Raw genomic sequence first — 25,145 nt, forward strand, 5'->3', positions numbered from 1 at the left:
CCTTACACTTTATATAAACACTGTGGTTTACAAAGTTGTTCATGATGATTTGTTACAGGCATTCAGTATTCCAACACCAATCCCACCACTATTATACCTTCCCTCCACCACTGTCTCCAGTTTTCTCAACCACCCCCTTAAGTCTTTCCCCATAGCAGGCCCTCAATTTATTTGATACTATTTGAGACATTTTCTATATGACATTTTTTTTTTTTTTTTGCTTTTTGGTCACAGCTGGCAATGCTCAGGGGTTACTCCTGGCTCTGCACTCAGGAGGCACTCAGGAGACCATATGGAATGCTGGGAATTGAACCCAGGTTGGCTGCATGCAAGGCAACCACCCTACCTGCTGTGCTATCACTCCAGCCCCTTTGTGACAATTTTTAATATGTAAAAATATATTTTTATAATAGCTTAATGTACATGCTTTATATACGAAAAGGACAAAATTCAGTTGTTACATAGAGGAGTACAATGAGCAATAAGGTTTTGTAGTAAATACTGAAGCTTTGTTGTGTTAATACTATTAATTTAATGTATCAATGCTTTTAAATCAATTAGGGCCAGAAGTAGCATAAAAGGCTGGAGCTCATGCAGGAGGCCTAAGTTTGAGTTCCAACATCAGATGGTCTCCTGAGCACTTTTAGGAGCCCCCCACCAAACACATTTGGGAGTAACCCCAGAGTACTACTGGGTGTGGTTCAAAACATACCCCCCAAATTATGAAAATCACCCCCAATCCTTTAGACCAAATATAGTAAATATATCAATGAAACATTCATATATTTATTTTTTTAATTTTTAATTTTTTTGGTCACACCTGGCGATGCACAGGGATCACTCCTGGCTATAGCATTCAGGTATTACCTACCCCTGCTGGTGCTCAGGGGACCATATGGGATGCTGGGAATCGAACCTGGGTCCGCCACGTGCAAGGCAAATGCCCTACCCGGGGTGCTATCTCTCCAGCCCCAACATTCATATATTTAGCAAATGGCATGCCTTTGTATGTTCATAAATGTCCATTCCCAGTTAAATGGATAAATTTGGGTGTATTAGCAACAAGAACAAACTAATTCCATTCACTCCCAATAGCAATGAATGCCGTGGGTAAAATCTTGAGCAAACAAAACCAACAGTTTTTAGACCACACCACCTGTGATGTATGATGCTTATCAGCATACAAGCAAGGACCTCCAGAATGAGATGTGTTAACTGGCTTAGAAGGCAGAGGTTGGCTGCACATCATCATATGCAATTCATAATCAGCAATAGAAAACAAATTGTCTTATGTTGCCTTTTCAGCAGATCTGAGTGTTGGGGTAAAGTCCCAAATAATAATGGTGGGTTTGGAATTGAAATATCGAATATAATCAAAGTAGAGAGAGAGTAACATGGAAATCGTCTATCACACAGGTAGGGGGAGGGTGTGGGATGGGGGGACACTGAGGTTTTTAGTGGTGGAAAATGTGCACTGGTGAAGGGTCGGGTGTTTCATCATTGTATGACCGAGACTTAAACTGAAAACTTTGTAACTGCTCTCACGCTGTTTCAATAAAAAAAAAGAAAGAAAGAAAGAAAGAAAGAAAGAAAGAAAGAAAGAAAGAAAGAAAGAAAGAAAGAAAGAAAGAAAGAAAAAAAAGGCAGAGGAGCAGATCATCAAGTCAACCTGAGTTTTATCCCCAGCACCCTATATGGTCCTGGGGGTCCTGCCAGGAGTAATCCCTGAGCCCTGATGCATGTAACTCAGAACTAAAATCAAAAGAATGCTATAGTGTGTTTGACATTTCTCCCCCTTTCTGTTCTGCATTTACTTCACAGTCACACCCAGGGCTGTGCTCCATTTTAAAGCCAGAAAACCGAAAGGATGGTGGTTAATGTCATTAACCTTCAGAAGGTGAATGAATTCTGAAGTCTGGCTGAAGGGGGTCAACTTTTATATTAAATATATTTTCACTGTCACTGTCATCCCATTGTTCATCGATTTGCTCGAGTGGGTACCAGTAACATCTCCATTTTTTTTGAGACTTTTTGTTACTGTTTTTGGCATATTGAATATGCCACAAGGTAGCTTGCCAGGCTCTGCCGTGTAGGCGAGATACTCTCGGTAGCTTGCCAGGCTCTCTGAGAGGAGCGGAGGAATCGGACCCAGGTCTGCCGCATGCAAGGCAAACACCCTTCTGCTGTGCTATCGCTCCAGCCCCCAATATATTTTAAAACATATTAAACATTTGAATGTTCCGACAAGCCTCACGCGTGGGGGAGCTGGCGGAGTTCCCAGTGTGAGGGACCTGGGGCTGAGATCTCCAAGGCTGCTCGGATTGGGACTGGGCCTCTTCCACCCAGATCTCCCATTTTCCAGTAGCTAGGCAGTCACACCCAGAGACTGCTTCCCCCTCCCCCTCAACCCGTGCCGTGTAAACCCATCAACAGCCAACATCCAGAGACTATAAAACCAAGCTTTTGGAAGAGAGCGACTCAGTCTCTTGCCCCCTGCGCCTGGCTGTCTTCACCGGGGCCCCTCGGAGGGGATGGGTTGCGTTTCCCTCCCCTCCCAAACAAAGCTTTGACAGTTGGGCCACTCTCCACATGTTCGGACGAGCCTCATGCATGGGGGAGCCAGCAGAGGAATCCAGGTGTGTGGGACCTGGGGCTGAGATCTCCAAGGCTGTTCGGATTGGGACTGGGCCTCTTCCACCCAGATCCCCCATTTTCCAGTAGGTAGGCAGTAGCACCCAAAGAATGGCCCCGGTGCCGTGTAATCCTAAAACCAAGCTCCCGGACATCTAACAGCCTAGTTCTCCCTCTTGGAAAACCTGACAAGCTACCGAGAGTCTATTGGCTGCTCAGGAGAGCCTGGCAAGCTCCTTGTGGTGTATTCATATTCCAAATATAGTAACAGATATATACATACCTCTCGGAGAGCCCAGCAAGTTACTGAGAGTATCCTGCCTGCACGGCAGAGCCTGAAAGCTAACGATGGCATATTTGATATGCCAAAAACAGTAACAATAGGCCTCATTCCCCTGACCCTGAAAGAGTCTCCAATCATTGGGAAAGACGAGTAAGGAGAGGTTGCTAAAATCTCAGGGCTGAGTGTAATAGAGATGTTACTGGTGCCTGCTTGAGTAAATTGACAAACAACAGGATGACAGTGATACAGTGATAGTGGTTAAACAGTTAAAACAATAATATATACCTAGAGTATAAGTGGCATTGGGTATAAGGGCTTCCTTGCTGAGAAGTCTGGCATTCCTGGAGTTGCATTGCTCTGAGGCACTTCCGTGGTAGAGAGGGTACAATGGTGAAGTCCTGCTGGGGAACTCTGGGAATTGTAGTCTCATTGTTGGGTGTGGTAGTGGCACTTCCACCCCAGGAGCTTGAGGCCATATACTCTGTGGGAGATACTCTGGTCAGGCAAAGCACCAGATGACTTTGGACTCCACAGCCTTGAGAAAGCAGAGAGGACAAACCCCCGGTTATGTTTGTCTTTATTCTGGGGCTCTTCTGCATGGATGTCATCCAGAATGGGCCCATGGCTTGCAGCCCAGAAGGAAGGGAGCAAGTGGGGTCCAATGCCCCCGGCCCTTCTGTTTTCTCACAACATTCTTTTGAGGTCACTGGGGGTTCGTTCATCCTCCATAAAGGACAAGGGGTGTTGTAAAGTATAAGGCTGGGACTTTCCCTATATCTAATGCAAAGCTGGGAATACCCAGGGATTTATCCATAAATCCCTGGCACGTGGAGCCCCTCGAGGAGTGATCCCTGAGCACTGTTCTGTCCCCCAAACAGAAATAATTCCACTAGAAGGCTGTGGGGCTGGCGCCAAGTGCTGGAGCGTGTACTTTGCACACAAGAGACCCAAGTTCTGTTTGTACACTTCAGGTGCCCCAGACTACTGGGATTGACTCCAAATTTATTACCAAATTAGGAGTAGCCCAGAGCACTGCAAGGTGTGCCTTCTCCAGGAAAACAAAACAGAAGAATCACCTCAGAAATGAAACTGCTTTTCTACAAGTTTATTGACTTGGGAATGGATCACCACCCCGCACTGACCAAATGGGTCTTATTTGTTCCCCCATGCAGTGCACATTCTACCCTTCATGTGTTGAAGGCAGTGTCTCAACCACATATGTAGGACCTCCGGAGTCTTCCCAGGTCTGCTTGTGACTGACCTTACACCAGAAAGGAAGACGGGGATGCAACTGAGTTGCAGGCAGGTGCGATCCCTGTTTCAGTCTGTGGTGAGTTCCCATGGCTTTGTGCCTGGTCTTGGGATGACTCCAAAAGTTTTGGACTCAGTGTCCAAAAAGCAGTGAGATTTTTTTTGGCTTTTTGGGTCACACCTGGCGATGCACAGGGATTACTCCTGGCTCTGCACTCAGGAATTACCCCTGGTTGTGCTCAGGGGACCATATGGGATGCTGGGATTTGATTTTCTGTGTCCCATAGATCCTGGCAGTTGGTGTCTTCATTCTCACTTGTTTCCAGGAATCTTTCGCTTCCTCTTTGATCTCATCTTTGATCCAGTTGTTAGCAGCATATTGTTTCGTTCCCAGGTATTTAGTCTTTTTGACACTTTCTTTTTGTAGTTGATTCCTACCTTGGTGGCTTTGTGGTCTGAGAAGATATGTGGTATGATTTATTCTTTTGTGATTTTATGGATTCTCAAATTGTGTCCCAACGTATGATCTGTCCTAGAAAGAATGCCCCATGTGCTGTGGAGAAGGCAGAAGGCATTCCTTTTTCTTTTGAGTGAGTGGAGGGTCTTGAATAAGAATTGTTTCTTTCATTTTGGGGGGAGGCCACACCGGTGATGCTGAGGGGTTCCTCTTTACTCAGCACTCTGGAATCAATCCTGATGGTGCTTGGGGGACCATTTGAGATGCTAGGGATTGAACCCAAGTATGCCATTATGCAAGGCAAGCTCCCTCCCATTATAATATCTCTCCAGCCCCCCAAATCATGCAGTTTTCAGCAGTGTGGATGGAACTGGAGGATATCGTGCTGAGTGGGGTCAGTCAGAAAGAAAGGGACAGATCCAGAATAATCTCTCTCACATATGGAACTTAAACAAAGGCCCAAAGGCAATAATGTGAGAACTGATCCACACAGCTGGGTTGGAGGGGGAGGTTTGAGAAGACCTGGTGTTGGGGTCCTTGAGAGAGGGAGGTGAGTACACTGGTAATGGGTGTGCTAGAGGAATTCTATGCATGAGAAACCATTATGAATAGTATTGTAAACCACAGAATCTTAAAAAAAATTTTTTTAAGGTAGGGTGTTGGGGCGATAGCACAGTGGGTAGGGCGTTTGCCTTGCATGCAGCCGACCCGGGTTCAGTTCCTCCGTCCCTCTGGGAGAGCCTGGCAAGCTACCCGTGGCATATTTGATATGCCAAAAATAGTAACAAGTCTCACAATGGAGACATTACTGGTGTTCATTTGAGCAAATCGACGAACAACGGGATGACTATGCTACAGTGCTACAGGGTGTTGGGGGGGGGGCGTTGCTTTTTATCATTTGATTCCATTTATCATTTTGGTTCTCGTTTAAGTTTTACCAAATTATCAAGCAAAAATAAGACGTTTTCACTAAGAAATTCCTCCAGGAGCCCCTGTGTTTCCAGGGTAGCTGTGTGGCCTTTGCAGTCACTCACTCCCCGGGGTATAGCTGACCATCCATAAGGAGCAAACAGGTTCCTTTCATTTGTCCTCAGCTGTTGTGTTGAAATGCCTGAAGGATCTGCGTGTTGGCTGGGATGGACATTTTCCGGGGAGGGGTGCTGGGACTCAGAGGCTGTTTGAAATGCAAACTGCTGTCCCAAGCACCTCACTGGCTTCCTTGCCCAATTTCCCCTGGGACTGGGTGAATGGTTTTTGCTTTTTTTTTTTTTCCAAAGCTATCCCGGTGTGCCTGACATAGCAGAGCTTTAATGTGCATTTTCTGGATTCCCCCATCTGCTCCTTTGGAAGCTGGGCCCTGCCCAGACCCTGGCTATGAGGACCTTCTCCCATCCTACAGGGGCCTTTTCATAGAAAAGTTTGATGTGGTTGGATCCCACTGACCATGTTTGTTTCTAATTGTGACCTGTTTACAGTGACCCCACTGGTGTGGTGAGTGGCAGATGGACCTAACCTAAGTCACCCCCTAAGCTTGCCATCTTTTTTATTTTTTGAGTTGGATGGTTTGAGGGCCCACCCAGTGGTGCTGTGGACCAGTGGCTCTCAGGGCTTACTCCTGCCTCTTTGCTCAGGGTTCATACCTGATGGAGGTGCTGGAGGAGGCGGGAGGATCATTTGCAGGGCTGGGAATTAAACTGGGGTCAGCCTCATGCAGGGCAAGCACCTTAACCCTGAAGCCTGCCGGGATCCAACCTAGGTTGGCCATGTCCCCTCCCCACTGTATTGTCTCACTGACCCTATATTGCCCCTTTAAAGAGAACCAGGTTATGTTATTTGCATGTCCACGTGATTTTGCGTATCTGTGTCCATGTCTGCCCAACTCACTGTCAATAACTGAATTCACCTTCTCATTTGATTCTGCAGTGTCCCACTAACACACGCATTTGGCAGGTGTCACACCAGCAGGCAGGTGAATGCAGATGGTGCCCTTACCAACAGTGCGGTGACATCTGTCCTCTAGACAGACATGGAGTTCTAGGCCCAGGGAGATATGGCGAGTAACATTTACTCACGAGTCACGAAATCTCGTTGATCGTCGATTTCTCGAGCGGGCTCAGTAACCTCTCCATTCGTCCTATCCCTGAGATTTTAGAAGCCTCTCTCTACTCGGCCTTCCCAACGATGCTGCATTGGAGGCTCTTTCAGGGTCAGGGGAATGAGATCCAACTTGTTACTGGCTTTAGCATATGAATACACCATGGGAAGTTTGCAAGGCTGTCTCATGTGGGCAGGAAACTCAGTAGCTTGCTAGTTTCTCCCAGAGGGAGAAGTAGGTTATAAGATATAGCTTCTGGGAGCTTGCTTTTAAGTCTCTGGATGTTGGCCATGGATGGGATTACACACACCTGGGTTCCTCTGCCGGTACCTTCATGCGTGAGGCTTGTCCAAATGTGTGGAGAGGGGCCTTGAGCATGGCTGTGGCTAGATTCTGGTAGTCTTTGGCTGCCGGGAGCACTGCTCGGGGCAGGGAGGGAAGCTGGAGCCCATCCCCTCTGAGGGGCCCCAGGGAAGACAGCCAGGAGTGCGGCCAAGAAACTCTTACTCAGTATTTCACTCAGTATTTTAAAAAACATCTACTCAGTATTTTAAAAAACAGTAACAAGTCTCACAATGAAAACGTTACTGGTGCCCGCTCGAGCAAATCGATGAACGAGAAGACAGTGATACAGTTTATTGTTTCTTACTTTTACCAGTTAGGGGACTTGAAGATGGTTAGTGTAGTTCCCCCACCCCTCAGGCATAAACAAGTAGAATCACCCCCGCACTTTGTGGAAAAGTAAACCAGGTAGTGCAGTAATGAATGTTTTTCCTCAGATGCTGTCTCTGAATAAGAACACATAGTAGGCAAACAGACTTCTATTACTAGGGACAACCCAGACTTTTGTTATGAGTGAGTTATTTTCTAGGCCTTATGAGACCACTTTAATTTAAAAATATTTTTGTTATTTGGGTCGTACACAGCAGTGCTCAGGGCTTCCTCCTTACTGTGCACTCAGGTAGGAATTACTCCCGGTGGTGCTCAGGGGTCTATATGAGATGTTGGGGATTGAACCCAGGTCAGCTGTGTGCAGTGCCACTGACTGCCCACTATACTATTGCCCTGGCCCCTGAGACCATTTTCATAGCCGCACATATGTTTCAGAATGTATTTTTTTCGAATAGTCCTTTATTAGTAAGATAGGTTCTTTCATTTTCTGGGTCAGAGAGTGGCAGCTCCTTCCAGCTCATTGCTTGGGGGAAATCGTGTGGCAGGGGTAGAACTTGGGAGCTCCCCCCCCTCCCCATGAGAACCTGCGCTCCATTCTGCCGTGCTCACCCCGGCCGGCACTTGTTTTCTCCCATTAGGCTAATCATCTTTGAATGGTCTTTCTTTCTCTGTCATTTGCCAAGGTAAAATCGCTGTATCACAGGATATTTGGGGGAAAAGGGATACCCAAGGGGTGCCCCAAGGATCTGGAGGCCAGTCCCCATGATTCTTGGCCACCATGGCTGGTGGTTCAGTTCCCTGTCCTGAAAACGCTGACAGGCCTGCAGTGCTGGGGGCTACTGGACCTCCAGGGGACCTTCTGCAGCGCTGGGGATTGGGCCACGGGTGGTGGTGGCAGGGGTGCCTTCACGCTATGCTCTCCGCCCTCAAAAACTATTTTGATGCAAACCGAAGGACTACTACAGGACTACTACAGGTCACTGCTACTGACAAGTTCTGTTGCAACCCACATCCCACATCCCACATCCTGAGCAATGTACTTAGTGAAACCCCAGCCAACTCGGTTAGGGTCTTTTCATACCCACAGTTGGGATGTGATGTGAAAAATCTCAGAATCTCCTGGAGTCTCTGAAGGTTTAAAGTAAAGATGGATTCTCAGAGGTGCCCATCTTGCCTGCGCCAGAACAGGGCAAGACAAGGAGAGCAGCTACTCATGGCTGTTTTACTCAGAACCCTTTTGGTCACTGGAAATGACTTTGGACAGCTTTACAGTAAACTCCTACTGCAATGAACTGAGGTTCAGCTCTTGCAATAATAGAAATGGCAGTGTTTTATTGTCGAGGAATACAAAACTGACTTCTCGGTCTATAAAATACAAAGGTGAAACTTTCACGCGGTACACAGTGCCACGCCACCCCATAGATGTGGAGGGGCCAGCCCTATGGGTAGAAACGGGGGGAAATGTTGGCAGCACGGGACTCCCCAGCTCTGATTCCCATTTCCTGGAGTGAACATTAAGGCTACTTGCAGGATTCCTCTGAGTGTCAGTCATTTCGGATGGAGGGGTCCTGGGTGGGCTGTCGTGACCCCTCTCAGCGTGAGACCCCACCCGGCTCCACACCCTGAGGGGCACCTGTCTGAGGCACGCATGGCTCTACATGGTAGATACGTGGTGTGCGGCTCCACAGGACAGGCGATGTCAAGTATGTGGGGATCATTTTGGTCTACATCTTGCCCATGGTTGTTCCTGCCACAGCCTCTCCTAGGTACAGGCTGAGGAGCTGTGTGCATCTGTTGTGTTGCCGTGGGAGAACGCAAAACATCTGAAACTCTGATATGGCACGGACTGCACATCTCTAGAACAGATGAGAAAAACCCGTGAAATCTGTGCTTGTGACGATTCACAGAATAGCCTTTGGGGTGGGTGGGCCATCCAAGTCGTGCTCAGGGGGCCCCAGCAGCAGTACTCAGTTGGGGCCGCGTGTCCATGCTGGGGTCTGTGGACTCCCATGGTGCTGGCAACCTCAAGGGCCACATCTGGTGATGCTCCGAAGGCTGAGTAGTGCTCGGGATCACACCTGGTCAGGCTCATGTGCCCTAGCCCTGGCACTATCTCCCAAACAGCATTTTTTTAAAGCTTTGAGGTCACACCTGGTGATGTTCAGGGGTTACTCCTGGTTCTGCACTCAGGAATCACTCCCGGTAGTGCTCGGGGGGCCCTATGGGATGCTGGGGATTGAACCCAGGTTGGCTGCGTGCAAGGCAAGTGCCCTACAATCGCTCCAGCCTCCCAAGAAGCACCTTTTAAATGCACCTCCTTTCCCGTGATGCTTCCTTGAAGCCTGTGGGTTCTGAAGGAACTCTGGCCTACCACCAGCAACCAGAGGAGAGAGAGGGAGAGGGAGCCATCCTTGCAGGTTCTTCCACGCTGCCCTAGAGATTCCCTCCAGCGTGGACCCTCTGGTGGTAGACGAGGTGTGACCTCTGGCTGAAGCCCTTGCAGCACACACCGCAGACGTATGGCCGCTCCCCGGTGTGCACCCGCTGGTGTGTGTGGAAGTGGGAGGCCTGGCTGAAGCCCTTGCCGCACTGCTGGCACGTGTAGGGCTTCTCGCCCGTGTGCACCCGCTGGTGGGCGCTGAGTCCCGCACTCCAGCTGAACTCCTTGCCACACTCCTCGCACCGGAAGGGCTTCTCCCCTGTGTGCACTATCTGGTGCACCTGGAGGTTGGAGCGCTGGCTGAAGGCCTTCCCGCATGTCTCGCACTTAAATGGCTTTTCGCCCGTGTGCACCCGCTGGTGGGCCTGCAGGTGGGAGGCCTGGCTGAACCGCTTCTGGCACGCCTGGCACTTGAAGGGCTTCTCGCCGGTGTGGACGCTCTGGTGGGCCTGCAGGTTCGAGGCCTGGCTGAAGCCCTTGCCGCACTCATCACACTTGTAGGGCTTCTCGCCCGTGTGCACGCGCTGGTGGTTGTGCAGGTTCAGGCTCCAGTTGAAGCGCTTGCCGCACACCTCGCACTTGTAGGGCTTCTCACCCGTATGCACGCGCTGGTGCGCCTGGAAGTAGGAGCTCTGGCTGAAGCCCTTCCCGCACACGCCGCAGCGGAAGGGCCTCTCCCCGGTGTGCACGCGCTGGTGGCTCTGGAAGCTGGAGGCCGAGCTGAAGCCCTTGCCGCACTCGCCGCAGCGGTAGGGCTTCTCGCCCGTGTGCACGCGCTGGTGGCTCTGCAGGTTGAAGCTCAGGCTGAAGCGCTTGCCGCACTCGCCGCAGCAGTAGGGCTTCTCCTCGGTGTGCACGCGCTGGTGCGTGTGCAGGTTTGAGCTGCAGCTGAAGCGCTTCCCGCAGGCCCCGCACGTGTAGGGCTTCTCGCCCGTGTGGATGCGCTCGTGCGCCTGCAGGTGTGAGCGCTGCGTGAAGCCCTTCCCGCACGCCCCGCACTTGTAGGGCTTCTCGCCCGTGTGGACGCGGCAGTGGATGTTGAGGTCCGTGCTCCGGCTGAAACCCTTGCCGCAGGCCCCGCATGTGTAGGGCTTCTCGCCCGTGTGGATGGGCAGGTGCGCGTAGAGGTGTGAGGTCTGGTTGAAGCTCTTGCCGCACTCCAGGCATGAGTAGGGTTTCTCGCCAGTGTGGACGCGCTGGTGGGTCTGCAGGTTCGAGCTCTGGCTGAAGCCCTTCCCGCAGTCCTGGCACCAGTAGCGTTTCTTGCCACCACGGGCACTCGGGGGCCTGGGCATGGCTGGGCTGTCACCATGGGGCTCTTTCTGGGGTGGGTGGGATGCAGGGGGCCCCTTCTCCCCTGTATGTCCCTGCTGCTGCGCTCCCCGGCTGCAGCTGTTCCTGGGAGCTGTCTCATGAGCTGAATCTGGGCAGGCGTCTGGCCCACAGTCATTGCGGGGGACTCTGTCTCGCTGGGGCCGCAGGGTGCAGACAAACATGTCGGCAGCAGAGGGGGGCTGCACACACTGGGGGCCACTTGCCACATCTGCCCGGTGCCAGAAGGTCTGTGCCAGGCTGGTGAATGCATGACAGCTGGTGCCCCCACAGGGCAAGCCTGGTGACTCTGGGCAGTGAGAGCCACTTGGATGGGCCAGTGCCAAGGTGCAAGTCCTGGCCAGTTTGCTGACAATGTGTCTCTGGATCTGCCAGCTCGAGAGCTCCCTCAGTGAAGGGCATCGCGTTGCAGGCTCCGGCCCCAGCTGGATCCTGGGTGGACCTGGAAGGGGAGAGCGGGAGAGAATGAGCGCAGGGAACATGACAGCGGTATGGATGGGGAGGATGGAGTGGGCGCCAGGAACATGTAGAAACTAGAGGAGTGACAGGATACATGGAGCCTCCTGGCCCCCATTTCCTGTGGATCCCCCAGCAAATGCTTTATTGCGCGGGGCTTTGCAGTTTCATCTCCTGGACGGCATCTGCAGGGCATAAATCCTGCTGAGCTTCCAGGGCGACTGACCAGGGCTGGTCTGGGGCACAGCGTGGACTAATCTCAGCTTCACTGGGGTGTCTGGAACCTGGGGTACAGCGGCAGATTTTTCCAGGTCTAGCAGAATACAGCCAGCAGGTAAACCCTGACCCTTGGTCGTGTCTCTGCAAACAGATGGAGCCGCCACCCACAGTTCTCACAAGGGGTGAGGATAAAACCCTTCCCTCATGGGGTCCTGTGTCTGCTTGGAGGGCATAGCTGAAAGCCTGACTTGGAGGAAAATGGGTCTGAAAGCCGTGTTCCCCATGAGACTTAAGGGCAGTTTTCTAAAACATCTCCTGGAATGGCCATTGTAGAGCACACCAGGCAGGTAGGTGGTGTCAGAGGACAAACTGTGTTCTTCACCCCCCTTGTCCCTCCTGCCATCTGAGTCTCACTGTCACCTGCAAATCTTAATGGCCTGCAAGGAGCCCCCTCAGATCTTCCTGGAACACTTGGGAGGGTCCTGGGGGTGCTCAGATTCCCTGCTTTCCCTTCCCAGTCCAGAGGCCTCCAAATAAGGCACAATCAATCTGGGTGCAGTGAGGGGGTGGGGAGTTTTCTGCACATCTGTTCCTACTTCATGGACAGAGCGTGACCTGCCACCCCAACTACCCCAGTGGGAAAACTGGGAGAATGAGATTTCCATAGGTTTCCACCTAGAGACTTGGGCATTGAGAAAGATCTGCTCCCCCAGCTGGGACCAGGGCTGGGAATCCGGGTGTCTCAGATCTGCTCCCCTCAACTCTGGTGTCTGGGCAGAGGGACAGATGGACAGAAACCTTTCCCACTTAGTGTTTCCCAGTATGGGCTGGGGACGGGGCAGTGATCTGTTCTGTGTTTGAGCCACACTGGCAGTGCTCAGGGATTAAGCCTGGGGGGACCACATAGGGTGCCAGGATGGAACCCAGTCAGCCATGTGCCAGGCAAGCGCCCTCCCCACTGTGCTGTCCCAGATGGTTAAGTCTCACTTCATAACAGCCCCCAAACCCTCTCTGGGCAAGTAAAATCTAGCTCTCCTCAACAAACTTTCCAAAAATGAAGTTCTTCACTCCTTAGCAAAGAGTCACTCTCGCTCTATTTAGACAAAGCTGCCTTAGGTATGGGCAGAGATGGGGCAGTGGGGTATAGCGAGGAAGGCACCATACCTGGTCCCCCAAGCACTGCTGTGTGTGGCCCAAGAATGGAAGGAAAGGTAGTTTCAACCCTAGGCCCGGGAAGTAGCTGAAAGGCTGGAGCACATGCCTGGTGTGCAAGACGCCCCAAGGCTGACCCTGGTGGCCGCATCCTCCTCAGCCAGCTGCATGACGATAGGTCTCTTAGAGCTTTAGTTCTGACCAATCTTCAGCAGTAACTCGGACCCCAGCTTCTCAAACCAGCATCTCTTGGCCAGAGTCTCAGTGGGAAATGGCTGAGGAACTCTGTGGGAACATTTGAGCAGTGCCGAGTCAACCGAGTGGGCTGATGTGCCACGACCCACTACAAGGCATTCGTGGGGAGGGAAACCGCGCAGGTTATGGGGGCTATTACTATCTATGAGCCACTTCTAGAAAGTTATTTCAAAATCCTAAATTTGAGCTTTTGGCATGCTCAGGAACCCATTAGATGGTGCCTGGGTTCCTTCACCAGCTTCACAGCTGGGGAAAAAAGAACCTCACCCCTCACACTCTCGCCAGCCCGTTGTTTTGTTTTTCTGGCCATGCCTAGCGGTACATGAGGAACCATCTGGGGATTAAACCCAGTTGGCCACGTGCAAGGCAAGTGCCTGTCCCTCTATCATTTCTCCAGCCCCACCAGCCTGTTTCTTTTTTAAAAGAGGTTTTAAAAAACCGTTAGGGGCTGGGAGATAGTATATTAGTTAGGACACTTGCCCAGCATGTACCCAACCTGGGGTGCATCCCAAGCACCACTGGGTGTGGTCCCCATCTCCCCCTGCACTCCCCCCGCCCATAACTACTACTGGGGCTTACAAATATCGTCCCATTAAATCACTGCTACCATCACATATGTTCCCAGTTTGGTCATTATTTTATGATTATCTTCATGGAGAATACAGATAATTTTAGAAATTTTTGGTTTATAGATACTGAGAAAGGGACTGGAGCAATAGCACAGCGGGTTGGGTGTTTAACCCGGGATTGATTCCTCTGCCCTTCTCAAAGAGCTCAGCAAGCTACCGAGAGTATCCCGCCTACAGGGCAGAGCCTGACAAGCTACCCGTGGCATATTCAATATGCCAAAAACAGTAACAAGTCTCACAATGGAGATGTTACTGGTGCCCTCTCAAGCAAATGTACGAACAACAGGACGACAGTGCTACAGATATTGAGAATTCACTCACTTCTGTCGATGGTCTGAGCATCCAAAAAGTCTCTGTCATCATTATTCTAAGGATACACTTAGAATCTGGGGGGCAGCACCTGCCCCTTCAAACTTCGACAGGCTTCAATCTGCTGCATCTGATAGGTTTAAATCCCGACCCCCACTCTGAGGCGATACCTAGGGCCACTCCCAGTGACCCTCAGCCACTAGTCTGAAGGTTCAATTCTTGGGTCGAGTGATGCCGCTGGGGATCAACCCTGTGGCCCAAACCTTTCACTTTCCCCGCCTCATAGAACTGTTTCATCCCTTAAAAAAATAGGATTAGGGATCATGGAGATGGCCCAAAGGATTAGTTGCTACACAGGAGTCCAAGGTTTGATTTTCCCAGCACATCTGGCTGTGCCCACACCCATAAAACAAATAAGGAAACATAGAATTATTTCACCTAGGTGGTCAGAACTATTTCAAGAATTAAAGGCACATAAAGTACTTCTTGCCACACGTGATCGGTTAAAGAGCGGGAGCTCCCATGAGCAGAGCAGGCTGGCGCTTACTCATGAATACAAAAGGCTCAACACTCATTTATTCTGTTTCCTGCACAGAATTCTCCTGGTCTATCCCCTGCATCAGAGACTTCTCTAAAGCACACAGTAGCTGCATTTCTAAGCATATGAGTGGAGTTAGAGAAAATGAAGAAGACGGTTTGACTTAGGAGCTAAGAGGCCATGGACAGCAGCCCCTTGACCCCCTACCCAGGGGCTCACCTTCCCCATGGCCCATTCCTGAGACAGCATTTATCAGGCAGACCCCAACCTACTGAACTTTTTCTTTTTGGGTCATACCTGGTGATGCACTGGGGTTACTCCTGGCTCTACACTCAGGAATTAACTCCTGGCGGTGCTCGGGGGACCATATGGAATGCTGGGAAATGAACCTGGGTCGGCCACATGCAAGGCAAATGCCCTACCAGCTGTGCTTTGGCTCCAGCCTCCCCACTGAACTTTTCTGAAGGCAGATGGTTAGAACTGTTTTATTCTTTACCACTGTCTGTTACTGTGCCTAACAGTTTTTATTGCCTAGCGAATCTTAATGTTTTTTTTTTTTTTTAATTTTATTTTTTATTTATTTATTTTTTTATTAATAGTTTATTTTTAGTGAGTCAACGTGAGGGTACAGTTCCAGATTTATACATTTTTGTGCTCATGTTTCTCCCTTACAAAGTTTGATAACCCATCCCTTCACCAGTGCCCATTCTCCACCACCAGTAAACCCAACATCCCACCCCCCCTTCCCAGTCCCGTCTCCCCCCACCCCACCCTGCCACTATGGCAGGGAATTCCCTTTTGTTCTCTCTCTCTGGTTAGGTGTTGTGGTTTGCAATAAAGGTGTTGAGTGGCCATTGCGTTCAGTCTCTAGTCTATATTTGGCCCGCATCATCTTTCCCTCACATGACCAACAACCACATTTTACTTGCTGCTCCCTTCTCTGAGTTGCCCAGAATGAGAGAACAGCCTCCAAGCCATGGTGACAACTTCCTGGTACTTATTTCTACTATTCTTGGGTGTTCGTCTTATAGTCTATTATTCTATATTCCACAGATGAGTGCAATCTTTCTATGTCTGTCTCTCTCTTTCTGACTCATTTCACTTAGCATGATACTTTCCATGTAGATCCACTTATATGCAAACGTCATGACCTCATTTTTTCTGACAGCTGCATAGTATTCCATTGTATATATGTACCAGAGTTTCTTCAACCAGTCATCTGTTCTAGGGCACTCGGGTTTTTTCCAGGCGAATCTTAATGTTTTAAAATTCGCCACGGGGATGGGAATAGAGCAAGATGGCCGAGGGGAGAACACTCATGTTCCCCTCGGTGCTGGCAGCAAGCCACATCCAGCCAGGGATGAGGGGCACAGAGAAGCCCTGCAGCACTCTGTTTCAGTGGCAACAAGTGCTTCCAGCCAGCAGACCCAGCACCTGGCACTATCTAACCAAAAGTCAGCGAGCTGCACCCCTATATATAGTACCCCAGCGTCCTCCCAGGGGCAGACGCTGCTCCTGCCAGCACGCTGTCTCCAGCTTGGTCCCCAAGGAACAGCCAATGTGGCCCCCAAAATCCCCGTGGTGCTGAGACTGAAACCTGGGCCCCTGGCTGCCAGAAAGGGCAGATTCATATGAACAAATTAATAGTCACAAGCTGAGGGAGGGAGGAGAGTCTTGGGGAGAGAAGGGTGTGGTATGACATGAACAAGATGCCAAGCTAGAACACTCTACCCAGCTGTGTTGTTACTCAGATGGGAAGGAGGAATGGAGAGGTCTCCAGACACCTTGAGCGCTGTGTCACCGCTAAACTGGAGTGCAAGATTAATGTCAAGGACAGCCATCCTCCGAGGAAGTAGCAAAGTACCTTTTTCTTTTTGGGGTCACACTTGCAATGCTCAGTGGTTACTCCTGGCCCTGCACTCAGGAAATACTCCTGGAGGTGCTTGGGAGACCATATGAGATGCTGGGGATTGAACCTGGGTCAGCCTCATGCAAGGCAAACACCCTACCCACTGTGCTATCGCTCCAGTCCTATAGCAAAGTACTTTTAAAGACTGTGAATGTGAGGAGAGTCCTGGGAATCTGTTTTCAAGTTTGTTGGTTGGTTGTTCTGTTGCATTTCGGGAACTTTTAAATGTAGATACAGTTCAATTTTAAAATTTGCATGTGGTTCTATCCAATTAGGTTCTCTGCTGAGATTTCTTATGTAGTCACTTAGCACAGTTGACATCCAATCTCGCAGGTGTTTCACTTTCTCCTGCTCATTTCAGCATTTGGCACATATTAGGCTTCTGTTCTGGTTTTTCTTTTTTCTGTCATGGTGTCCTTCATTTGTTGAATAATGTTGGATTACAGCCCAGAGAACTAACATAATTCTATTCGCAGCCTCTAGATTCTATCTTGCTCCTCTGAAAAATGTCCCTTTTTCTTTTTAGGTTTTTAACTCTGTGTGAGTTGGGCTCACACAGAGACAGTAGAGGCAGCGTCCGGATTTCTGCTCAATCTGAGCCCCTCTTGGGCCACTCCGCAGGTGCACATGAATTCAGGGGTCGGTTCTTCACAACGTTAAATTCTGAAATCGATCTCAAACTCTTCCGATTTTCAAAGGCAAGGAAGACATCAAGATTTCGCCTGGACTTTTAGCCATTTTCCATGTCCTGCTCCCAGGCGAGAACCTGTAGTCTACAGCCCCACTGTATCCCTTTCTCTCCTTCCCCACCTCCTGCTCGCTGTCTAAACCAATGTTATAATTCTCACTCTGTACAGTTTATATTTGTCCTTCAAAAGCCCCAATCAGGGAAGCTGAGGGAATGGTGGAGGGCGTGATGCTGGCCTGCTGCTTGCATGAAGCCCTGTCCTGACCAGTATGTAATTCCCGGTGTCTCAAATAAGACTTTTTTTTTTTTTTTTGCTTTTTGGGTCACACCCAGCAATGCTCAGGGGTTACTCCTGGCTTTGCACTCAGGAATTACTCCTGGCAGTGCTTGGGGGACCATATGGGATGCCGGGGATCGAACCCGGGTCGGCCGCGTGCAAGGCAAACGCCCTACCCGCTGTGCTATCGCTCCGGCCCTCAAATAAGATTTTTAAAGTGCTGTTGCATAATTCATAATAGACTGAGCGGTTTCATGAGAACAGATTTTACACTAATGCCCAGGGCTGCCAGGCTGACCCCTCCCATGACCCTCTTGCTCCCAACCAACCACAATGCACTTCCCTAAACATTCCCAACTACCCAACTTTGCTCCAGGATATTTTCAGTATTCTCTGGTGTTGCTGGGGCTACAGCTAGGGCCTCACACATACAAGGCATGTGCTCGACCACTGAGCCAGATCCTCAGCCCTGCCCTATTTATTTGCTTTTTCCTGGCTTTTGGGTCACTCCTGGTGGTGTTCAGGGGACACTGTAGTGCCAGGAATCAAACTGGGGTTGGCTGACATCTTTACTGACTCTAACTTCCTATTCACATTATTCATTTTATATGTAAAAAAGTAAAGTAAAATTAACACAGGCATGTATATGTTGAAAAACCATGCAGGAGGCCTGGGTTCAAGAGCCGGTATTACATGGTCCCCTAAACACCACCACAAGTTGAGTTTTTTTAAAAAAACAGAAATATTTGCAAATTATATATCTGATAGGCAATTAACAGTATATACAGACAAACAGTAAAACTCAAGAACAGAGAGAGTAGAAAGGATCCTGTCCCAGAAGCCCAAGTGACAATCTGAAGAACAAGAGGGCGGGTGACGCTGCTGTGGCCGAGCCCCCGAGGCCCTGGAACACCTACCTCTCTCAGTGGCCCAGAGCCTCTCCTCGCTCTCCAGGTGGGAGATAAGGTCTGGCATGGAGGGCTGAGGGCCTGCGGGGAGACAAGATTCACGTGAAAATGTCAAAAAGTGTTGATCTCCCAGCCCAGTGACAGCTTGGCCCTCCCATAATGAAGTGCTCAGGTGTCATTCCTAGGGGGTGGGAGACCGTGTGGGATGCTAGAGATAGAACCTCGGTCGGCCGCGTGCACGCCTGCCCTAGGTCCTGTTAAATTACATCAGGAATACATCCTGCGCACATGGCAGTTACTGAGACGAGAAAGGACCCGCCTACCCCACATGCACGCTTGCCTCGGCCTTCCCAGAGCCTCCTGCCTTCTACTGCAGGCTTACACATGCCCAGACCTCACTCAGGCATTAGAGAGAAAGGCCGATGGGGAGGGGGTGGGGGGCGGCAGACAGTATAATGGGCAGGGTATTTGCCTTGCATGCATCCAACATGGGTATAATCCCCATAATCCCATATGGTCCCTGAACTGCTGTCAGAAGTCAGCCCTGAGCACTGCAGGGTGTGGCTCCAAGACCATCATGTATGTAGGAGAGACTGGGCTGAAGCAGGCAGTGCTCAGGGGCTGCTCCTGCCTGCGCCCAAGATCTCACTAGGGGTTGCAGGATGCAAGGCAAGTGCTTGAACCGTCTCCCAGCCCTTGCCTTAGTGCTGCTCCAAAACACCCCAGAAGGCTCTGGTCTCTGCAGAATCCCGAGCCCCTGGGCAGAGCCCAGGAAAACTACCAGCACCCCAAAGTGCAGTATCCAGGCCCCTCGATGTGGCCCAGGGCAGGAGGAGGGTTCTGGGTGGCCAGGCTCACCCAGGGACAGCAGGTTCCGGAAGTTCTCCAGCATCACGTCCCGGTACAGTTCCCGCTGTGCGGGCTCCAGCAGCCCCAGCTCCTCCTCCGAGAAGATCACGGCCACGTCCTGGAACGTCACTGCTGCCTGCAACCCCAAACACAGGCACCTCGAGCTCACTGCCTCCGCCTCCGCCTCCGCCTCCGTGCCACCTCCCCATCCACTGGTACAGCAGGGAGTGGGGGGAGGAATCAAAGGATAAATAAACCCCTCATGTCCCTAAAATGAGGCACCCTTCTCACACTGCTGTCTTTAACCTACCATTAAATCACTGCCTGGGTGTCTGGCAATGTGCCCGCCAGGGGCGACCTGTCAGAAAAGTGGCCCAGTACCCCGTATGCAGGTTCACCCCCCCCAGTACCCCATTATACTTCCCTGAGCCCCGCCGGGAGTGATCCATGAGCACAGAGCCAAGAAGCAGCCCTGATCTTGGGGCCACAGGTGGGTGTGACCCAAAACACAAAACAAAATCCTCCCCAAAGCCTCTTTATGTTGCTAGAACAGTGATTTTCCTATGGGCTGTCAGACGCATCTCTTATTCTCCCTGCTCGGCGGTTACCCCTCTCTTTTGGGGGTGCAGCTCAGGGACCACTCCTGGCAGTGCCTGACCCAGATACTGGCCCGGCCATGTGGTGTTCCCAGGCCTGGCAGAGCCGGGGCCACCAGACTACACCCAGAGGATCAACTGGGGCCAATCAGACTCGGGGTCTCCGCGTGCAAAGTCTGCGTCCAGCTCTTTGAGTGACCTCCCTGGCATGAGCAATTTGCTTAAAACCTGGGTAAACTGGTGATTAATGGGCTGGCATGGTGAGGACACTTGGATATGGTTTAATTGAAAGATTATAGTGCGGGCATCAGTGTGTTCAAATCAGCCCCTTTGGTGGGGCCGAGCGCCCACACTGGGCAGTGTGGAATCACTCCTGACCCTGCACTCGGGTCACTTCTGGAGGAGCTCAGGATCCTATGGGGTGTTGGGAACTGAATCCGGATCAGCTGCGTGCAAAGTGAGCAAATGGACTTTTAGCGGTTCAGGGGGACTCCAGCCCCTCTGCGCTGGCTGTGCCCTGAGGTCACCTGGAGAGCCTGAGCCCCTGTCAGTCCTGGCTCCTCCCAGTCTCCTGCACTGCTGTACCCACCAGAGCCTTTTTGGAGCCTTTTTTTCTTTTCCATTTGCTTTTTGTTTATAACACAGCATTATTCAGGGGTTACTCCTGGTTCTGCACTCAGGAATTATTCCTGATGGGGCTCAGGGACCCATATGGGGTGCCAGGGATCGAACACGGGTCAGCCATGTGCAAGGCAACTGCCCTCCCCGCTGCACTACCGCCCTGCCCCATCCTTCATGCCTTGTGAGCACTGTACCGTGCAGTCTCCAGCTGTTATACGTCAGAGCTAGTGCAGATGAGCTCATTTTGCTGTGGAATTGATGCTCGAGACCTTGATTCTTTTTTTGGGTCACACCTGGAGAAGCTCAGGGTTACTCAGGAACCATTTGGGAAGCTGGGGATAGAACCTGGGTCGGCTGCACGCAAGGCAAACGCCCTCGACACTGTACTGGCACCAAGACCTTGGCCCTTATGCTGAGTCCCGAGGCCCCGACTCCTCCCACAGCACCTCCTGGTCGGTGTCCCGCTCACTCCAAATGCTCCTGCTGCACTGGCCTTCCACACAGTCCAAACTGGGGCTCTTTAGGATATTTCTGTCTTGCTCCCTGCACCAAACCCTTGGCTATTTCTGATCCCAACTCTTCACTTACATGACTGTTCATTTTCATTAAATTATCATCTTAGATGCAAAAAAAAAAAAAACATAAACAGGTCACCGCGGTCCCTGTGCTCGGGTCCAGGTGCCTCACTCACGCGCCCCATGGCTGCAGGACGCGCCCCATGTGGCCACTCAGAAAAAGGGGCCAAAGCCATAGCACAGTGGGTAGGGGGCAAGGGTGTTTGCCTTGCAGGTGGCCAACCTCTTTTCGATCCCCAGGCACCCCATATGGTCCCCGAACGCTGCCAGGTGTGATCTCTGAGCATAGAGCCTCGAGTAAGCCCTGAGCACTGCCACCTGTGATCCAAAACAGAAAAAAAAGTGGGAAAGCAGAAAACTGCTATTCTGAAGCCATTAATAATGTGGGTACTTTTTACCCTTTACAAACATTAACTTTGACAAAGAAATCAACAAAAAGGAAGAGGCTGGCAAGTTGCAATCCCTTGAGTGCCTCTAAGGGCTTTTAGCTAAGCTTTTTTTTGCAACGTTGCTCAAATCATTCCTCTCTCACATAAAAGGTTTAGAAGGACCCTAGGGGTTCTGAAAAGCCTCAAAGTAGACTGGAGGCTCATGGCCTGGAGGTGGGGTGCGGGGTGGTAACCCCCTCTCCTGGGAGGAGTCATCCCCCCAACGCTCTTGGCTCTGATTAGACTAAAGCAGGGCCTTCAGCTCACCTCTGCACTGACGGGCCCCAGTCCCTGAACAGCCAGGACCACCCAGGGGAACCTTCCTTGCCCACTAGTTGCCTACCACACACCCGCCATAACGTTTCTCTGCCATGTTCGATAAACACGAGGATTACTGCATGTTCCTCAATTGTCTGCCACCCCAGCTCATGAAAAGGATGTTTCCTGAAAAGACTAGACTATGTATCCGCTGTGACGTCACCCCATCTCCACTGGCCAGACTCAGACCACAGTATGGGAGCTAAAGAGCTTTGCCTTGTGGTGGGGCAACCTTGGTTTGATCCCCGGCACTCTATGGGTCCCCTGTGCACTCTAGGAGTGATCCCTGAGCACAGGATCAGGAGCAAGCCATGACGTGGACCCCAAACCAAACCAACCCCCCCACCCCAAACAAAAACCAGCTCTCTGCCTCCCTCTCTACGAAGCTGTTCTCTAGCCCACTGATGAGGGCATACTTTCTGATGGAAGCAGTTTTCATGTCAATTTTCCCATTCAGCCGTTCCTGTGATTTCCCAGATGACACCTTTTTACCCTGAGCAGGAGAAAAGCTCATCCACATGTCAGGATCTGAGATGCCATTTTATGAAGTACAGTTTTATACAGAACAGAGGATGTAAAAGCCATTTTATGAAACGTACCTGAAACTTGATCATTTTTTTCCTCTTCCTACTGGGGAAGGCGGTGATCTGGAAGGGGAGAACTGGGGGAAAGAAGGCATCGTCAGGGAGAGAAGGGGGTCTGGCTCATCCACCTGCCCCACGAGCCGCAGCCGGGGTAAGGGGCTTAGTTGGACTCAGGCAACTGAGTCCCCGAGAATCCCGGGCTCCCCAGCTGCCTCTGTGCGGGTATGACTCCACGACAGAACTAACCCACGTGCCTCTCACTGCCCGAGAGCCAGGCTTTTTAACTTAAGGGGTCAAAAATTCCCACATTTAGGGGCTGGAGCGATAGCATAGTGGGTGGGGCGTTTGCCTTGCACGCGGCCAACCCAGGTTCGATTCCCAGTATTCCATATGGTCCCCTGAGCATCGACAGGAGTAATTCCTGAGTGCAGAGCCAGGAGTAACCCCTGTGCATTGCCAGGTGTGACCCATAAAGAAAAACAAATTCCCACATTCAAATCCTGGCATTTGATCCAGCCCTGCAAGACGACTCTCATTCTTATTCCCCCCTGAGCAGCAATGGGGGCTCCAGTGATGAAAATGAATGAAGGTAGATGAACAGAAGAAAATCAATTTTTGTTTGCTGGGTTGTTTGGGGGCCACACCCAGCAATACTCAGGGCTGGCTCTGCGCTCAGGGATCACTCCGGCGAGGCTCGGGGGACCATATGGGATGTGGGGGGGTCAAAACCCAAGTTGGCCGTGTGCAAGGCAATTGCCTCACCCCCTATGTACTATTGCTCAAGCCCTGGGGGGGTAAATCAATTTTAAATCACCTCTAGGAGCCCCCTAAAATAAGGGGGCTCAAGAGGCAGCCAGGACACAGGCTTATCCCTAATAGCCAGAGCTGGGGAAAGGAGATGGTGCCGGCTGATACAATGGAAGCAAAGGTGGTTGAGTGGCGCAGAGCTCCTAGGGCAGGTCTGTCAGGTAACAGCCCCTTCCAAAAATAGGGCCTTTATCCCAAGTGGAAGTGTGGAGTTGAGGAGAGGTGACATTTGAAGGGGAGGTGAAGGAGAGACTCAGGACGTGGAGCATTTGGATAAAAGATTCGATTTTTCAGGCTGCTGCTTCCAGGTACACCGAGAAAAATTCTCCCAAGGGCGAATTTCCTTTAGATTATAAACTTCCTTTCTGTTTTTAGAGCTTTTTCTGCATTCACTGTTTTTTCAAGCCTCAAGCGCTGGACCTCAGTCCACTTGCCTGTAAGCAGATTACAGAGAACGTGGGTAACACGAACTCGCAGCTTCCAGTGCTTAGTAAGTAGGTGCTCTCCAGAAAATGAAAAATCAGAAATCCGGAGGGGGCTGCGCTGTTCCGAGTCACCGCTGCCCCAGAAATCTAGTTCTCAGGGGACCGGCAGGAACTTTATGTTGGTAATGCCCGTCCCTCTGCTGGCTCCCAGCAAGTGCTCGAAGGCCCACAGTCTCTCCTGTGTGACGGCAAACAGGGACAAGGAAACCCGGTGACCAAGCGGCGAGGCTGCAGGACATCTGCACCGCGGGGCCTCCCGCACTTGTGGGCACTTGGGAGGGGCTCTGCGGGCCGAACGCTCGGGCGCATCCACGGCTTCTGCCAGGCACCCGCCGCAGGTCGCAGTCCCCCCTAACCCCGGGCGGCGAGCAGGCGTGCGGGGCCGGTGTGGGGGCCTGGCGGACGTGCAGAGCTGGGATGGGGTGTTCGTGGGCGTGCGGGGCTGGGGACTAGCGGGCGTGCGGGACGGGGGGTTCGCAGGCGTGCGGGGCCGGGGCCGGAGGCTCGCGGGCATGAGGGGCTCGTGGTGTCTTAGGCGTACGGGTGCGAGGCGGGGGTGGGGGTCTCAGGCGTGTGGGGCGGGGCAGGGGCGGCCCAGGCTCGCGGGCGCTTCCCCGCGGGAATCCGGGGAGGGACACGCAGTCGGTCCGGCCTGGCTGGCCATCAGGTAGCGGAGGGTCGGGGAAGGCAAGTGACCGCACTGTTCACTGCGAGGCGACGCGGGGCGTGCCGGAGGGTCCGGGGCTGCGCGGAGCCCCGCCAACTCCGAGTACGGCGCGGGAGGCTCCCCGCCGAGCGGACGCAAAGCGCCGGCGCCTCCAGGCTCCCCTCGCCGGGGGGAGCAGCGGGTCCGCGCTGGCCCCGCGCCCATCCAGCACTGCTGAGGAGTCCAGGGGCGCGCGAAGAACTCACCTCTCGGCGCGACACCTCGGCGCCGACTCGTCTTCCCGCGGCTAAAGTGGCTTTGAGCACAGCCTGGCCCTGTACTACAATTCCCGACATGCCCGAGCGGAAGTGCCTGCAACTCCACACGACTTCCGGACTGCATTTCCCAGCAGGGAGCGCGCGGACCTGTGTGTCGCGGTTGGTGGTTTTGACAGCTCTGGGCTTGGTTGGAATCTCCTGGAGTTCTTGGGTTATTCATGTAGTTTTAAAGAGTCTGGAAGAAAAAATAAAGAAACAACGTTTTTGCCATTTTATTTTCTTTTTTTTTTTTTTTTTTTTTAATTTATTTATTTTTAATTAGAGAATCACCGTGAGGGTACAGTTACAGATTTATACACTTCTGTGCTCACACTTCCCTCATACAAAGTTTGGGAACCCATCCCTTCACCAGTGCCCATTCTCCACCACCCGTAAACCCAGTGTCCCTCCCACCCTC

At 51.5% G+C, this 25,145-nt stretch overlaps 1 protein-coding gene across 1 annotated transcript; it reads right to left on the bottom strand.

Moving 5' to 3' along the window:
- Positions 1 to 8,375: 8,375 nt before the first annotated feature.
- Positions 8,376 to 24,916, bottom strand: ZNF235 (zinc finger protein 235). Its single transcript, XM_055146549.1, has 5 exons — positions 24,677 to 24,916; positions 22,488 to 22,549; positions 19,360 to 19,486; positions 18,511 to 18,582; positions 8,376 to 11,603 (listed from the first exon to the last, which is right to left on the bottom strand). The coding sequence occupies exons 1-5, from the start codon at positions 24,906 to 24,908 to the stop codon at positions 9,823 to 9,825; spliced, it is 2,274 nt and encodes a 757-aa protein (XP_055002524.1). The 5' UTR covers positions 24,909 to 24,916; the 3' UTR covers positions 8,376 to 9,822.
- Positions 24,917 to 25,145: the final 229 nt, after the last annotated feature.

The sequence above is a fragment of the Sorex araneus genome, chromosome 8 (assembly GCF_027595985.1).
Source record: "Sorex araneus isolate mSorAra2 chromosome 8, mSorAra2.pri, whole genome shotgun sequence".
Lineage (NCBI taxonomy): Eukaryota > Metazoa > Chordata > Mammalia > Eulipotyphla > Soricidae > Sorex > Sorex araneus.

Excerpts from the sequence above, each read along its gene's own strand:
- ZNF235 (XM_055146549.1), bottom strand. The coding sequence starts at position 24,908 with ATGAATAACCCAAGAACTCCAGGAGATTCCAACCAAGCCCAGAGCTGT. Across the intron at positions 22,550-24,676 it reads CCGAGGTGTCGCGCCGAGAG|TTCTCCCCTTCCAGATCACC; the intron begins GTGAGTTCTTCG and ends TCTTTCCCCCAG. Across the intron at positions 19,487-22,487 it reads AAAAAATGATCAAGTTTCAG|GCAGCAGTGACGTTCCAGGA; the intron begins GTACGTTTCATA and ends TTGGGGTTGCAG.